This window comes from Mustela nivalis (assembly GCF_964662115.1).
Source record: "Mustela nivalis genome assembly, chromosome: 5".
NCBI classification, from domain to species: Eukaryota; Metazoa; Chordata; class Mammalia; order Carnivora; family Mustelidae; genus Mustela; species Mustela nivalis.
The window spans coordinates 13720219-13737678 of NC_139024.1; the positions used below are offsets into that span (position 1 = coordinate 13720219).

The following is a 17460-nucleotide window of genomic DNA, read 5'->3' on the forward strand; positions in this document are numbered from 1 at the left end:
GTTCTCGCCGGTTTTGAAACTCCGCGCGGTGTCGCGAGATTCGCTGTACGGAACTTCCGGCTCTGGTTGGGGGCGGTGTTTGCAGTTTAGCTATGCGACCCCAGCTCCTGCGGGGTGCTGCTCGGTGTTTGTGGGCCCGCAAGATTGTCAGCCCGGCCCGCCGGCACCTCAACTGCGGTAGCCTGCCGCTGGAGGAGCTGTTCGCCCGCGGCGGGCCCTTGCGGACCTTTCTGGAGCGCCAGGCAGGGTCTGAAGCCCAGTTGCAGGTCAGGGGGTCTGAGCTACTGGCGACGGCCAAACTGCTGAGCGAGAAGGAGCGGGAGCTGCAGGAGACCGAGCACTTGCTACACGGTGAGGGTCGGGCCCGGGGGAACGGGATTCAAAGCAGATTCTTGACTCTTTATTTGCTTTTCCTACTATGCCGCCGGTCAGGTGTTCACACCTCCCTTAGTTAGAAGTTGTTTACTCAGTTGCAACCCGGTTTGGTTTGGATCAGAGGTCAAGGTATGGTTGTGTGCATTCTCATCCCAATCTTTCGTGTTCGAGCCCTTATGCTCCCTTGGCACAATGCTTTGCCCCCTTTTACAGAATGTCAGTGTATTGATTGCCTGCTCTCTGGTGGATGATCTTAAGCTCACCAAGGACAAGCTGTTAGGGGCTTGAGAGCAGTGTTTCTCCAAGAGTGGTAGAGACCACCTGCGACAGGGCCAAGAGAAATGCATGCTAAAGCCAGACTTTGGACTCAGAATCTGAGACCTAGAAATTGGCGTTTTTAACAAGTTTCCTTAGTGATTTAGTGTGCATTTGAACATGGATGGGTCCTAAACTTCTGCATTTCTACAAGCTCTCATGGACCGCACTTTGGCTAGCATGGCTCTAGAGAGGGTCACAGTGTATTCAGGGAGAGAAAGTTAATACTACAGCTGAAAGTGAGAATAGTACCTGAACAGACTCGTAGGGAAAGCAAGGAGAACTTGTTGGGAAGGCCTGGTGCAAACATAAAGATCCCTTCTTAGAGGATATTCAGAATAGTTTAACCTTTACTGATCTTTTACCGTACTCTAGGCTTTGCTTAAATATTTTTAAGTATTAACTCATCCAGTTGACGTATCAAACTATGAAGTAGGTACTATTAGCCTCATGCATCAGAAGAGGAACATGAGGCATCAACCTAAAATAACTGCTCAGGCTAAACAGCTTCTAAGGAAAGGAGTTTGGATTGGACTCACTCCAAATCTTAGGCTTTTAATCACTGTACTCTTTGTTAACCAGGGAAAGGGAAAGGTTATGGACAGTGGCAGGTTGAGACATTTTATAAGGGTGGGGGTGTTAATTACTAATGTAAAAAGGTTGATTTTATCCTGTTGGCAGAAGGGAGCCAGAGGAAGCTTTTAGACTGCGGGAGTGAATGACAGAAATGGCTTTCTTGCTTGATTTGTGGTAGTTCCAAGCCAGCCTGAAACGAGATTGCAGATGCCATGGAAAACAAGATTAATGCAATAGTCTAGGTGAGAGTTAAGAAGCATCTAAATTAAGTGATTTAAGAGAAAAAGTAGATGCCCCCCAGTTGGCGTACTTCTGGGGGAAAATTAAATTGGTTTCATAGGTTAAGCCAAGCTTAAAAATCAAATGGATCTAAGGTTTAAATATATTAAAAATCAAGCTGTAGAGAAGAGAATGTTAGAAAATTGTTACTGGCAAGAATGGGAGAAGATATTTGCAAAGGACATAGCAGATAAAGGGCTAGTGTCCAAAATCTATAAAGAGCTTAGCAGATTCAACACCCAAAGAACAAATAATCCAATCAAGAAATGGGCAGAGGACATGAACAGACATTTCTGCAAAGAAGACATCCAGATGGCCAACAGACACATGAAAAAGTGCTCCATATTACTTGGCATCAGGGAAGTACAAATTAAAACCACAATGTGATATCACCTCATACCAGTCAGAATGGCTAAAATTAAGTCAGGAAATGACAGATGCTGGCGAGGATGTGGAGAAAGGGGAACCCTCTTACACTGTTGGGGGGAATGCAAGCTGGTGCAACCACTCTGGAAAAGAGCATGGAGGTTCCTCAAAATGTTGAAAATAGAACTACCCTATGACCCAGCAATTGCACTACTGGTTATTTACCCTAAAGATACAAACGTAGTGATCTGAAAGGGCACATGCACCCAAATGTTTATAGCAGCAATGTCCACAATAGCCAAACTATGCAAAGAACCTAGATGTCCATCAACAGATGAATGGATCAAGAAGATGTGGTATATATACACAATGGAATACTATGCAGCCATCAAAAGGAATGAAATCTTGCCATTTGCGACGACGTGGATGGAACTAGAGGGTATCATGCTTAGCAAAATAAGTCAATCGGAGAAAGACAACTATCATATGATCTCCCTGATATGAGGAAGTGGAGATGCAACAGGGGGGTTAAGGGGGTAGGAGAAGAATAAATGAAACAAGATGGGATTGGGAGGGAGACAAACTATAAGTGACTCTTAATCTCACAAAACAAACTGAGGGTTGCTGGGGGGAGGAGGGTTGGGGAAAGGGGGGTGGGGTTATGGACATTGGGGAGGGTATGTGCTTTGGTGAGTGCTGTGAAGTGTGTAAACCTCGTGATTCACATACCTGTACCCCGGGGGGAAAAGATATATGTTTATAAAAAATTAAAAAGAAAAAAAAATTGTTACTGGCAAAACACAACTCACCTTTATATAACAATAGAAAATAACATTCAGCAACTCCTGAGTTTATGTCAGATACCACTAATTACCAAAATAATATGGAACTACTTTTTAGCTCACAGCCTAGTGAAAAAGAGAGATGTTTAATAAGTAAAAATGTAAGTGGGTTTTAATTTAATTTATAAATTGTTTTAATTTCTGCAGTCAACAGCAATGTTATAAAAAGCAAAAGGTGGCATTTAAATATATCTTGAAGAGAACACAGGAGGTTGCCAGACAGTGCAAAAGAAGGAGACTGAAGGTAGAGGGGGTACTTGCAAGAAGAAGGTACCAAATTGGAAGATTAGGATACAGCAGGATCACGGAGGACGTATGGGTGTCAACAGTGTAATAGAAACTTGAAACCAGAAAGACAGATGATAGCCCTTCCTGACCAAGAAAATGGATTTGTTCTTACAGACTGTGGGGAGTTAGCATATGTTTTTAAGCAGAGAAGTGACATCTTTTTTTAAAGATTAATGTTGGCCTCAGTGTTGAGAACGGATTGGGAACATTCTCCAGGGCCCCAGGTGGCTGACAGGCCAGTAAGGAGGCTGTTAAAACAGTCCGAGGAAGAGGTGGTGGTAGTCAGGGACCTCAACAAGACAGATCTGGCAGCTTATGTCCTGAGAAGAGTGAAGAACAGCCAGAACTCTAAGAAAAATGTTAAGCTTATGGGTTCAGAACGTGAGTGGTACTACTAATTAAGATGAGAATATAAAGGTTGGGTAAATTTTAGGAAAAAGATATTTTATGCTGAAAGGGCAGCCATATTAAGGAGGACCCTAAGCACATTCAGATAAAAATCATAATATAGGTGAAAAAAAAAACTGGCATACAAGAAAAACAATCTGAATATTCATGAGAACCTCTGCATACACTTGATAAAGTTCTGAAGCAGATGAGAGTACTCATTTGAAGAGTACTGAATTTGTAGAGATAGAAATAAGATGCTAACAAAGACAGAAATACATAGTATTTGAGGAGCAGGCAGAGGAGGAAGCTATAAAAGATCAAGAAAGAATAGGCAGTTGGGTTATGGACATGGGGGAGGCTGTGTGCTATGATGAGTGCTGTAAAGTGTGTAAACCTGGCGATTCACAGACCTGTACCCCTGGAGCTAATAATACATTATATGTTAATAAAAAAAAAATTTTAAGAGTAAAAAAAAAGAAAGAATAGGCAGACCTTTGGGACCTTGAATAAGATAAATGAAGCTAAAAAAAAAAAAATTAAAATATCAAGTAAGGGATTGTTGATGCCTGATTTAAAAAGGGCTCAGCTTTTCAGCTCACACTGAAATAGGTCTTTAGATTTGGCAATTTTGTAATGGGTGATTTTAATAAAAATGGTGTTATTAATATGATTATGAAATCCAGTGTAAGAACTTGAGAAGTAAATGAGAATTAACAAGAGAAGTAATAAACATGGTATTTAATCTCCAGAAGTTTGGGTAGGAAAAGGGCAGGGGGTGACAACAAGTGGGTAATTGAAAGGTTGAAGAGAAAAAGACCCTTAAACTTGTTGATTAATAATACTGAGAAAGAACTAGAATATTTCCATTGCCTGCGAATAACTATTCAGTTTAAACCCTCTAGAGCCAGTAGCCACATTTGGCTGATGAGCACCTGTAATGTAGTCTGGATTGAGATGTACTATAAGGATAAAATAACAGATTTCAAAGACCTACAAAAAAATAATTTGTAATATTTTTAAAGTACATGTTGAAATGATAATGTTTTGGGTATATGGGGTTAATAAAAAAAGTCATATTAAAATTAAAATTACTTGTAGACTTTAATTCCAATCTCCTTAGCCTTACAGAAGAACTGCATTTCAGAACTGAAAGGGACCTTGGAGTTCAACCAGCCCAGCTTCTTCATTTTTCTCAAGATAATGGAGTCTCAGAGAAATTGTGTATGTTGGCCTAAGAGAACTTAGTGGTTGAACTAGGACTAGAATTCATTTTTCCTTTTACTGCTTCAACACATTTGCCATTTCACCAGATTTCTTCCGTGCTAAATTCTTGCCAGAATTTCTTGCCTCCCCACCACTTCTCATCATGCCTAATTTCACTGTTTGTGTTGTTACCTTTTGTTAATGCTTCTTTCCGTTTTCTGCCCATCCCCAAAATAAACACAGAAACAATCTTTTGGTGTGCTACCATTTTAATATTTAATCACCTAGTGTTTTAGGTTGTTACTCTTTGTGAATTTTTCTCCCTAAAAAATATAAAGAAACTAAAATTATCTAAAACCCTGCCTTGAGAGCACATATTACATATTATTATCTCTAATTCCCAGCATAGATCTTCATTAATGAACAGACATAGAAACCGATATTCTGGAACAGTCCGACCTTTCACCAAAGTGAGCTCAACAAAGAGAGTTATGTGTAAGAGCTAAAAAAAAGTTCTCTTCTCTCCTTTCTGTAGGTTGCATGTTGTCCTAGGATAGAGGGATGAGAAGGTATATTTTGTAAGGTAAAAGGAAAACTCAAAGATGAAGTAAGCGAGTAAAGCGAGTGGGGCAGGGAGTACTTCATGTAAATATGTGAACATGAGGCAGAATCTGAATGATTGGGTGGATATTTATTTTATATTAATGAAATATTTATTAAAGGGACAATAAATAACTTTCTGTTTTTTAATTCAGTTGTCGTTTAACTGATGTAACTTTCTGTTCCCCTTCTATTAGTGTATAGTCTAAGTTGGAAAACTAAAAGCATATTTGTTAATAGGAATATTTCATAGAGGTAGAATTATAGAATAGTTTAATAGCTTTTTTTGTAGATTCTTTTTTATTTTACTTACACTTCTGTAATCAGGAAAAATGTTTAAGTTACTAATAAAAATGAATGCATAAAATGCTACTTTTAATTAATGCAGTTTTTAAAAGGACAAGTTGGACGTTTATTTTTCCTTCAGCTACAGTAATAATAAAATAACAACCTTGAATTCTGTTGGCAATTTGACATTAAGGAAAACTTAACCTACTGCTTTATTTTTGCAGATGAAAATGAAGACTTAAGGAAACTTGCAGAGAATGAAATATCCTCCTGCCAAAATGAAATAACTCAGTTGAAGCATAAGGTATGGGATCCTGCAAAGAATAAGCATTTGTGCTATTACTTCTAATGAACTTTATTAGAAGTTTATAAAAACAACTCAGGAACCGAGTAGCTTATTAGTATTTAGAATTATAAATTTTTTTAAAGCGGGAAAAAAGCATATTCCGTGTGGTCCTATTTTTATTATTCCAAAAGGATTGGAGAGCTGTGGGAAAAAGGTGACTGTCACATCGATAGGATTTTTCAGAAAAGCAATGAAATAAGTAACACTATTATACCCCCCCCCACCTTTAGGTTTTTTAAGAGAGGTGAGAGTGGGGGTAGATAATGCATAGAAGAGTTTATGAAGCAGTGCTATATGGTGAGCTCCTCAGCAGCAGGAATATTTCTTTACTGTTTGTCTCTGGCATTATTAGAGTGCCAGACCTAGAGTGGGCCCTTGGGCTTTTAGAACTAAACTATAGTGCTTCAGTCTTATATCTAGGAGAATCTATAGGCATTAGATCAAGAGTAATCATTATATTAAATTAGAACCACTCTTTGCTCATTCTGGAAACGAGCTTAAAGATTTATAGTAGTGGGACACCTGGGTGGCTAAGTCAGTTAAGCGCCTGCCTTCCGCTTGGGTCATGATCCCAGAGTCCTGGGATCAAGTTCCTCACTGGGCTCCCTGCTTAGTGCGAAGTCTGCTTCTCCCTCTCCCTCTGCTGCTCCCCCTGCTTTGTGTTCTCTCTCTCTGACAAATAAAATCCTTAAAAAAAAAAAAAAAAGATTTACAGTAGTTATCTCTGAGGATATAAGTAAAAGGACATGGCAAGGTGAGGAAGGAGCCCAGAAAAGGGGGAGGTTAATTTAAAGATTCTGTCTTTTATCTACACAAATATGGACTCATCAAAAGTTAATGTCTTTACTACCCATTCCAGAGACCACTTCTACTATGAAGTGTAAAAGCTTCATGTAACTTGCCTTCTACCCACTTTCTAATTTTTTTGTGAAATAAGACATATGTATTAAAGGTTTCTGTTCATTGGCTAGTAATTAACAAACATAAATTCAATCATTTACTCAAGATTTGAATATTCATGTCGTATTGGCATAGGCTAGGGAGATGGAGAAGTAGTAACAACTCTAAGTCCAACCAATATGAAGTGTGATATTTCAAGATTCAGGAAGATCTGGGCCCAAGTTCTAGTTCTTTCACTTTCCAGTTCTATGTTTTTGGTAAACTGTATTATTCAACTAAACTAAGCTTAGTTAAACTTAGTTTTCACATCTTAGGTAGATCTGTTAATGCTATCTTCCCAGGATTGATTTAAGAATTAAAGTATTTAAAATGCTTAGCAGAGTACCTGTTCATATATTAAGGGACCAATAAAATGTTGGTAGCTTTTCTTACTCAATTCACCTAACCTAAGAAGCTTTTATTCTGTATTAGTACTTACTGAAGGCTGAAAGACATCCTAGCGGGAGGAGGAATGATCAGGGCAGGAGCATTTGAGTTCTCATGTCTGCTCTGCCAACACTTTTCCCTTTAGCAAGTCATTTAGTCTCTGTTAACCTCACTTTCCTTTACATTGAAAATAAGGGAAGTGGGCCAGGTCATACATCATTTCTTACGGCCTTTTCAGTCCCAGTATTACAAATTTCTCTTCCAAATTAAAGAAGCTTAAAAAGATACAATTTCAAGTTTTTTTTTTCTTTTCTGCTGTACTAGTCTATAGATTTCAAAAAGATAAGAGTCAGAAACTTCTTTGCATTCTACACACAATATAGTGCCCTATCACAACAAACTCTTACTTATTAACTGAATAGAAGACTGACATAAATTATACATGCACACCAAAAAGAAACAAAACAAAGCAGTGCTGCAAGTTTCAGCTGGATTTTACAGCATTTGTAATATAGCTGTTACACTAATATTTTATAGAAGTTATACATTACTATATGGTTTTCATGTGCAAGATAGTTGAAAATCAATCAGCAGTACTCTTTGCTTAGAGAAACTTTGAGTAAATTGAATATTTAGCATCCTGCATCTAATGATTTAGTTTTATTTTTTAAGTTTTAAATAATTACTAATTATAGGAGGGGTGATATTTTTGTATTTACAGATTATTTTACTTTTGGTTCCCTCAGAAGAAACAGATGAAAGTGATTTGATCCTGGAGGTAACTGCAGGAGTTGGGGGTCAGGAGGCAATGTTGTTTACTTCAGAGATGTTTGATATGTATCAGCAATACGCTGCATTTAAAAGGTGGCATTTTGAAATCCTGGAATATTTTCCAAGTGAAATAGGTCAGTAAACTGTTTAATTCATTTTGGGAATAGTACAGATTTAGTTTATCTACGTGTGTCCTAGGATAAGTGTTGGAAAGACCATGACTAAGCTTTAGAATTTTTTGATAAGGAAGCTTACCCGATTTTATGCTCATCATTTACTTAATAATTTTGAATGCAAATATGCGAATTTTGAAGTGGCCTATAAAATGTTAATCATTCACTCTTCACCATTGAATGATTAGTGGTCTTTTAAAAGTGGTCTTTTAGGTGTGTCGTTGAATCAGTTCATTAATACCATAAATGCTTTATGTTTAGTGGTTATTAGCAGTCAAGGTATTAAGTATTAAAACACTGAGTTTCATGGGCTTGCTAAAGTTTTTCAATATGCTTTACATTCTGTATGCTTATATGGTTTTATAGCTCTTTTAAATACATTCAAGATGGTGGAAGTGATGGCCAACTGCTTATAAATAGCAAGAATAATAATTCTGCTTTCCCAATATTTTCAAGGTGGCCTTAGACATGCATCTGCCAGCATTGGGGGTTTAGAAGCCTATAAGCACATGAAATTTGAAGGAGGTGTGCACAGAGTCCAGAGAGTGCCGAAGACAGAGAAGCAAGGCCGCATCCATACTAGCACCATGACTGTAGCAATCTTACCCCAACCGACCGAGGTAAGGCATCACAATCTCCCCTTGGAATCCTGGGCCCAGCACAGTGCTTTGCCCCCAGAGTTATAACTCACTTTACTGAAGTGATATTCAGTACTAAATTCCTTTTCTTATCATTTGGCCTTCATCACATATTTTTTGGGGGAAAATCTCTTACCTCAATCCAAAAAGTATAATTTCACAATAGATGGTAACAATTAAAGATGTATAAAGGAAGGATGTAATCTTGTACTATTTATTAATTTTTCTCCACCACTAAGCTTAAAGGAGCTATTCTGCGAATATCTTTATTTATTTATTTGACAGACAGAGATCACAAGTAGGCAGAGAGGCAGGCAGAGAGAGGAAGGGAAGCAGGCTCCCCGCTGAGCAGAGAGCCCGACGTGGGGCTCGATCCCAGGACCCTGGGATCATGACCCGAGCCGAAGGCAGGGGCTTTAACCCACTGAGCCAACCAGGCGCCCCCTGAGATCATCTTTATAGGAGAAACATTATTAAATAATTAGATTAGGGCATAATTAAAATAGGGCTTAATGCTGATTACTTTCATAACGATTTTTGCTTTATCTGATTTTTCCAGAGTAGCAAGAATCCTGTTTTAACAAGGGTAACTACTGAACAGAATTGCTGCTTCATAACCCAGTCACACTAAAATGTAAATCTCTTGTTACAGTGTTCATACAGGGCTTTTGTCCTGTGCCAGTTTCCGTGTGCCTCTCCTCTGCCTCGAAATATGTTTAAGCCCTTCTTTACTTAAAATTAAACAAAGTAAGCCTTCTCATAGTTCTTAAGCTAGCATTTTTTATGTTGTTTTTTAAACTCAGAAAGAATCCAAAAAAGCTCACATTATTAGTTCCTATGTTCCCATTTCGAATATTAACATATAACTAAGTTCTTCCGTTCATGTGGTAAGAAGAGGGTAATTTACAGAGAAGTCTAGTTTTTGAGGATTTGGAGGGTTTTTGTTTTGTATTATATTTTGATCCACCACTCTTAGGTGTTTTAAAAATGGTATCCTTCCAACTACTTTATATTCTTAAAATTAAACTTTCTTAATCTTCTATCAGTTCTGTATGTGACATGTATTTATTTATAAATGGATAGAGTTCTTGCCTTTGAACAATTCATATACATGTGATATTTTTAAATCCTAATATTTCCTCTTGTGTGTAGATTAATCTGGTAATTAACCCAAAAGATTTGCGAATTGATACTAAGCGAGCCAGTGGAGCTGGAGGACAGCATGTAAATACCACAGACAGTGCTGTCCGGATAGTTCATCTTCCAACAGGTACGCACTTATCCCTGCAACATAAAACTTGGAAGAAAGAAATCAGATTCTGAATAACTTGACTAATTTTCCACTGTAATAGGTCCTTAATTACCAGAATATATACTACTAAGGATTATTATTAAATACTTTATTTAGAATCCTTAGATGCAACTCTGCAAAGCCAGGAAGATGGAAGGATCTAAGCCCATACTGGTGACCATGAAGAAAAGGTGTGGATAGTCCTTCCAGGTAGCTTCTTGAAGCGTACACTTTATAAATACTGGGAAAAAAAAAATCCAGGGCACCTGGCTGGCTCAGTCAGGTAGAGCAATTGAGTTTTGATCTTAGGATCATGAGTTCAATACCCAGGCTGGTGTGGAGCCTACTTAAAATAATAAAAATAAATAAAAGGAAATCCTCAGAATGAAGTTATTGTCATGGGTGGTTCTTTGTCAGAAAATGCTCTACATCACTAGTTCTTGGACTCCTTTGAGAAAATGAAAACTTGAACTCGCTACCCAGAAACATGCTCACCTGCAAATTACTACACTTAACTCCAGCCCTACTTCTCCATTGAAGTCCACTCACAAACTTCCAGCAGTTCTGACTGTAGATAGGCAATGGAGCTATATCTAAATGTTTCTTTTTTTAAAAGATTTTATTTATTTATTTGACAGACAGACATCACAAGTAGGCAGAGAGAGAGGAATGGAAGCAGGCTCCGTGCTGAGCAGAGAGCCCGATGTGGGGCTCCATCCCAGGACCCCGGGATCATGACCTGAGCCAAAGGCAGAGGCTTTAACCCACTGAGCCACCCAGGCGCCCCTATCTAAGTGTTTCTTAAGTCTTAAGTCTACTATCAGGAAGAACCAAATGTGCTTGACAGTCATTACTGCAGTGATTTACATGTGATAAAGCTCATGGATAGCAAACCTCAGTTACCTAGAAAGAATAGAAGAATCTATTGCAGTGACCAGTCTCAAATAGGCATAATTCTCATGGATCAGCAGTGGTTATAGGACTGGACTGATAGGTCTTTGACTTTTATGGTTATGAGGAACTCCTCAAGTTATACTTTAAGATGATGTCTATGTAATACATAGTATGTAAACAGGAATAGGAAAAAAAGTGGATGAAAATCCTCATAAAAATATGAATAGTGACTATCTTCAGTAGGATTAACTTATTTTTGTTCTTATTACTTTAAAAAAATTATGGTGACTAGCTAAGGATATGGGAAAATAATCCATATTAAATGATAAGTGCTTATTGTTCCATATGTCTGCTTTCAATGAATATATTTTGCAATGTAGCTTAAGCTTAAATTTTCAGTTTTCTGAGAACTCTATAAAAGTTATTTGTTAATAGTCTTCTTTTTTTTAGAGTTCTGTTTTTTCTCCTCATAAAGGAAGAAGAAAAAGAAAGAAAAAGAGTATTCCTTGATAATAAATGAAGATTTTAATAAATGAAGAAGATTTTCCTACTAAAACTCTTTAATAATTCTCATAACACTATCCAGGTGTTGTTTCTGAATGCCAACAAGAGAGATCTCAACTGAAAAACAGAGAGATGGCTATGAAAAAGCTACGTGCAAAACTGTACAGCATGTATCTAGAAGAAGAAACAAGGAAAAGATACAGTGCTAGAAAGATTCAGGTAAAACTGGGTTTAGAAGATGCTCTGAAAGATAAAAATATTTTTAGATAACCCAGTTTTTATGTATGTTAAAACTGTTTCAATGTATTTCTTAAAATAAGGAAATAATTCAAGTAGCTCAACCTAGGGGGTTTTATTTGTGTTATAGTAATTGTAATCTCTGCCCTAGTTTCTATATTCAGGGGCTTGTTTTTCAGACTTTCAGTCAAAGTTACTAAAAGTATATGGAATCCCCATTTTTTAATACTTTGAAAATAATGGAAGAAAGTTGGAAAGCAAACTGAACTTTCTTCCTGTTTGGTATTTAATTCTATAATTACAGAGCCCTTTATTAATTTCCTCCTAAGGGAATTTACTGCTGTCTCATCACTAAAAATGATCAGATTAATTCACAGAAGTTTCATATATATATGAGAGAGAGAGAGCACTGAAATGGCAGAGAAAAGATCAAATGCTATAAATCTGTTGGCCTTTAACGCCAGTATTTAGTTTTTCTATTTTCCTGTGTTATTTGAGGATTCAAAATGTTTAAAACTTGGTTCTTACATTGTGTTTTAAATTATAAATCAAGAGCTTAATCTCCAGATAAGTTAAATTTATCAGTTTAGTTGCCTGAATCTAACTATCTCATATCTTTTTATATAGGTTGGAACTAAAGGAAGGTCAGAGAAAATAAGAACATATAATTTTCCACAGAACCGGGTCACAGATCACAGAATAAATAAGTCACTTCATGATCTTGAAACTTTTATGCAAGGGGGGTATCTACTGGATGAACTTGTACAGTCTTTGAAGGACTATGCTGATTATGAATCTTTAGTAGAAATTATTTCCAAAAAAGCCTGACTTATTAAAGACTTTTATAGCTTATGAAAATTCATAGCAAATTACATTGTGTGTTAAGTACTCACTAGTAAAACACATGAGTTAACTCAGATACACATACAGAAGTAATGTGTGTATTTTTAAGACAGATAATTTATATAAATCTTCTCTTAGTGTATTAGTAAAAAATATACAATACAAACATGACTCTGGTTATATATTTTGGACTTTTCCTATGAGAAGTAAACAAACAAAAACAGTACTTTATTTTATGTAAAACATTTAATAAGTGATCACAAATTTAATGAAAAACTTCAAACATAAAATAATATGGGAATAAATACTGTACTAGTCTAAGTCTGATTAAGAGGCAGAAACCATACCATGAATTTGAACAGGTATAATTTTGATAACAAAGACTTTTTAACTCGTAAAAGAATAAGCTATTAGGAGATAAGAGCAACTCTTATACTAGGAATGAGAAAGAGAACCCAAGGGAAGAACACCTTTCGAAGGGGCTCCCCAAAGGTAGAGTCAGACCTACTCGAGAGACCATGGCTCTAGCCCACTTAACAGCACAGTTCCCTGGGCCAGAGCTGGTCTGCAGGTGGAAATGGATCAGGCCTTGCAGACAAAACCTCAAACTCTCTTGAATGGTAAGCAAGCAGCCTCCCACCAGGGTATCCGCAAAACTTGTTGGGAGGGTTAAGCATCCGTTTGTATCTTAATTAGTCAGGATCCTTGAGAGAAACCGAACCAATAGGATACATGAGACTTACTAGGAGGAATTGGCAGATAGAACTTGTGAAGGCTGACAAGTTCAAAATCTGCAATGTGAGCAAGCAGGCTGGAGAGAGCCAGGGGCACTCGTGCTGCAGTTCCAGTCTCAAAGCAACCTGCTTGGAGAACTCTCTCACTCAGGGGAGGCTAGTCTTTTTTCAGGCCTTCAGCTGTTTGGATGAAGCCATCGACATTACGAAGGGCATTCTGCTTTACTCAGAGGTCATAGATTTAAATGTTAATTTCATCCAGAAGCACCTTACAGAAACATCCAAAGTAATGTGGACTAAGTATCTTGGCGCCCTGTTGACACATGGTCCAAGAGCACCCCGGGCAGCTGTGCCCCCACATCAGAAACCAGAAGAGAAAGCCCTTCCTCCTGCATGTCCTACCACCCCTTACTGACAAAGGACACAGGTTCAGCTGCAGCATCACAGAGTAGGGCAATGGTAGGTAATTTGTTGCCAAGGGCCAACAACTGGGTAACTGGCACAAACACCCATATGTGTTCCCTAATTTCAATAATGCTTCTGTACTTTCTTGGTGTTAGAAGTTACAAATATCATTAAAATATTTCCACTTGCATTGTTAAAAATAAGGATATTCTCCTTAACCATTTACTATCACACTAACAAAATTCACAGTTATTCCCTAATATCTTCAAGTACCCAATTGAAATGCCCTCAGTTCTTCCCAGATACCTTAACTGACTTCAGACCAGGATCCCACTAAGGATCACACATGAAATCTGGTGGTTACATTGCAGTCTAGAACAGCCCTTCCAACTGCCACCCCTTTTTTTCATGACATTGCACTGATGGTCATGTCAGATTAGGCTACTATGGTGTCATTTAACTTGGTCCTCAAGCACAGTATTACCTACAAACTTGAAGTTAGAGCTTAAGACTCCGCTCGTTTTGCACACTCCCTTTCCTCATTGAAATGTACACTAAAGTCGGCTTTGAAGGCACTGATGTGCTGAGACAAAAAAGATTCTCTAAAATACGCTGACAGATGAGACAAATGACTTCACCTTTGTGAAAGGAGAATTATTGTTTAAAGTGAGCTTAAAGCTGAATCGGCATGATCTTTATCAGCACTTTTTCTTCGGAAGATTTACAAGAAGTTCAGTGGCTCTTACTTGCCATGGGATTCCTGGTTATGATTAGCTCCTCTGTGACAAGTGAGACCCCAGAGAAGTAAGGCCTAAAGCGGAAGGAAGCCTGCGAATGTCTGACTGAGGCAGCACAGCTATAAAGGACTTCTTGGTATTGACGGGAATACTGAGTACTGTACTTGATCTATCAGAAGGAGACACCCCATTATCCTTCCAGGGTAAGAACTACTACAGACACAACAATGGGAGACACCCCATTGTTCTCCCAGGGTGAAAATTACTACTACAAGTAAGAGTAGTAAATTCAACTGGTTTACCTAGTGAAGAGAAGGGGACAGCAAAGGAAGAAAGAAAACTGTAGGAAAAGTCCGTTATTCCATAAAGAAGTGAGAGAAGTCGGAAATACTGACTCAAGCTTTTGACAATGTGAGATACACAAAGGACTACGATTACAAGAAGAGCTCTACCTGGTAGATAAGTGTTAAACTTAGAGTAGTTACAAGTAGGATGCCCAAAGGGGAAAAAATGATTTAATTATTAAGGCTATATGACTGAAGTGTTAAAGAATTACAAGAAATTCAGTTAACTTCCCCAATTGCATGCCTTTTTCTATTTGTTGGAATCTACAGTAGAATGAATCTTTGTAAGCATATATATATATACTACATAAATTTAAAACTTTTATTGTGGGCTAATGGGTTTCTTTTCATAAGTCAACCTGTATTAATTACCAAATTTTCTTTAGAGCCTTAACTTGTGCTTTCACAGTAATTTTCTCTTGCTAGTTTATTCTTGGAATTTTAAAGCTGGCCAAATATTATCAAATACATCAGAGAATTTTATTTTGAGAAAAATCCCTCTCCCTTGTAACATTCTGCTTATGAAAGGCACTCTATCTTCACCAGAACATTTGATGAAAATGGTTTTCGGTGACCTACACAACTTAAAAATACAGCAAGTCCCGTTCATTAGACCATATTCTGTTCTGCAAAAGGTCCATGCAACCCTGTGTCTCCTAGTTTGTTTCTTTTGGTTTCCTTTTTAAATGAAAAGGACTTATCTACATGTTACTAAATATTACAATATATTATTACCGAACTTCGCTTGACCTAATAGTTAATAATTAGAAAAGGTGGCTTGAGATTATGAAGGGTCTCAAATGTTAGACTTCATTTGTAAATAAGCTATTAAAAGTCTAGTTATTTCCCCCCTTGCCTCTCTCCACTCCCTCATTCCCAGCCCCATGGGAAGGTATGAGACCTGAACTAATGAAGTCGGAAAAGACCTTTTCATCAATTTATAAACTTCCCGTCCGTCAGAACATCACAGCTGGTTAGAAATCATCACAGTACCTACATAATTCTAACAATGTAAGTTAAAGATACGTATCAGTAGGTGTTTTATGAACACATGCAGAGTAATTGGCAGATTCTGGTCTGTGAACTGACATTGGCTTCCACTTTACTCACTAATCTAAATTAGTTATTCCTAGATTAACATGTAACTTTTGGAACCTAGGGAAAGATAAAAGTAGAGCAACACAGTTTTGGCATGTAGCCTATTGGAACAAGAAGTCTAACGTTTTAAGGGCCATGGAATTTGCAGCTGTCTGCACAAACAATACATCTATATGGTTATCTTCATTAGAAGCCATGCCTTGTTGCTCCTATCTGCCTTTGCTTATGCTGCCCTCTCTGCCTAGAACAGACACTTGGCTTACCTCAGCCGACTTCAAGTTCCAACCTAAAGGGCACTTTAACCCCTGGGCAGAATTAACTGCCCTTCTTTGGTAATCCACAGTACTTTACCATACCAGATGACAACATTACAGCAAGGTAATAACCTCAGTTTACCCCGGTCTCAGGACTGTGTCTAATAAGGAAATGGGAAAGAGTGGGTCAGGGAATAGAATCAGCATGTATTCCCAGACTTCTCACATTGTCTCATTAATGGACAAAAAGTCGTTTTCTTCATTCTTGTTTCCTCAGGACCCAACATTATGCTATAATAGGCACTAAACAGATGTCTAAAAGGCAATTATATCTAAAGTATTTGTCTACAAAGCTGATGTTCAGAAAAAACAGAACTTAATTTGCAAGTGGCCTACAATAGCAGTTAATCAAAACTCATTCAGTTGGAATAGCAATTCTGAAGAAGCGTAAACAAAACAATCACTATACTTAAAATTTAACTTGTCATATTCCTCTAAAACCCATTTCTCACTGTGTAATCTCCATTTCTTTAATGGCACTACCAATCTCCCTCTCTCTCAAATTTAAAATGTCCTCTTAAAAAAAAAAAAAGTTATCTTTTCCACACATGCAGTTTATTGCGAAATCCTACTCTCTTAAACATTCTAATAATCCTCACTGATTCTATTATTACTACTCATCTAGAATTATTTCTCTCCAGGACTACTTTTATGGCTCCCTGACCTCTCCAGGTATCTTCTCTATATGCTAATACAGGTTACACACATGTAACTGCAGATTCATTTTCCTAAAGATTTTTTGTCAGCCTTTCACTCGACAACTTAATAGGTTCCCACGTTCCAAATAAAATTCCAACTTGTAAGTGTGCATACAAAACACATCTATATCCATATCCAGCATCATTCTGTATCAGCCCATTTTACTCACTACCCCCTGTAAGATCAAATTCATTTTTTCTGATAACTGCACTTACCTTTAAACTTGCCCCTGTAAATTCCTTACACCATGCAATCCTCCTCCCCAGTCCCTCAAAAGCAGGGATTTTCATCTACAGGTTTGCCCCTAGAGGCATCTGGCAAAGTCTGGGAGGGACATATCAATGTTTGGAGACAGTAGGAGTTAAACTCCCTACAATGCTGTTAACAATGCTGTTAAACTCCTTACAATGCACGGGACCGCCCCGCCCCTGACAACAAAATGTTATCTGACCCAAAATGTCAACAGTGCTGAAATTAAGAAACCCTGTCCAACAGATTACCTACGCCCTTATCCTGGCATATAAAAGTAACTCCTCTGATCTCTAAAAATTCCCTATGTAACGTGATGTATTTGACTTTTCCAG

At 37.7% G+C, this 17460-nt stretch overlaps 1 protein-coding gene across 15 annotated transcripts; it reads left to right on the forward strand.

Annotated features, from left to right (window-relative positions):
- Positions 1–42: 42 nt before the first annotated feature.
- MTRF1L (mitochondrial translation release factor 1 like) lies at positions 43–12711 on the forward strand. 15 transcript variants are annotated; one of them, XR_014311559.1, is made up of 8 exons: positions 43–351; positions 5747–5826; positions 7916–7972; positions 8595–8758; positions 9929–10046; positions 10185–10277; positions 11437–11684; positions 12330–12711. XR_014311559.1 is itself a non-coding variant. In XM_082730024.1 (7 exons), exons 1-6 carry the CDS (start codon positions 93–95, stop codon positions 10229–10231), a joined length of 852 nt encoding a protein of 283 aa, XP_082586150.1. In that variant the 5' UTR covers positions 45–92; the 3' UTR covers positions 10232–10258; positions 11437–11567. The 15 variants fall into 15 exon arrangements, 5 of the variants coding, with proteins under 5 accessions (XP_082586148.1, XP_082586150.1, XP_082586149.1 ...); XR_014311560.1 differs by having other exon boundaries at positions 11548–11684; XR_014311566.1 differs by having other exon boundaries at positions 44–351; positions 7941–8099; positions 12330–12560.
- Positions 12712–17460: the final 4749 nt, after the last annotated feature.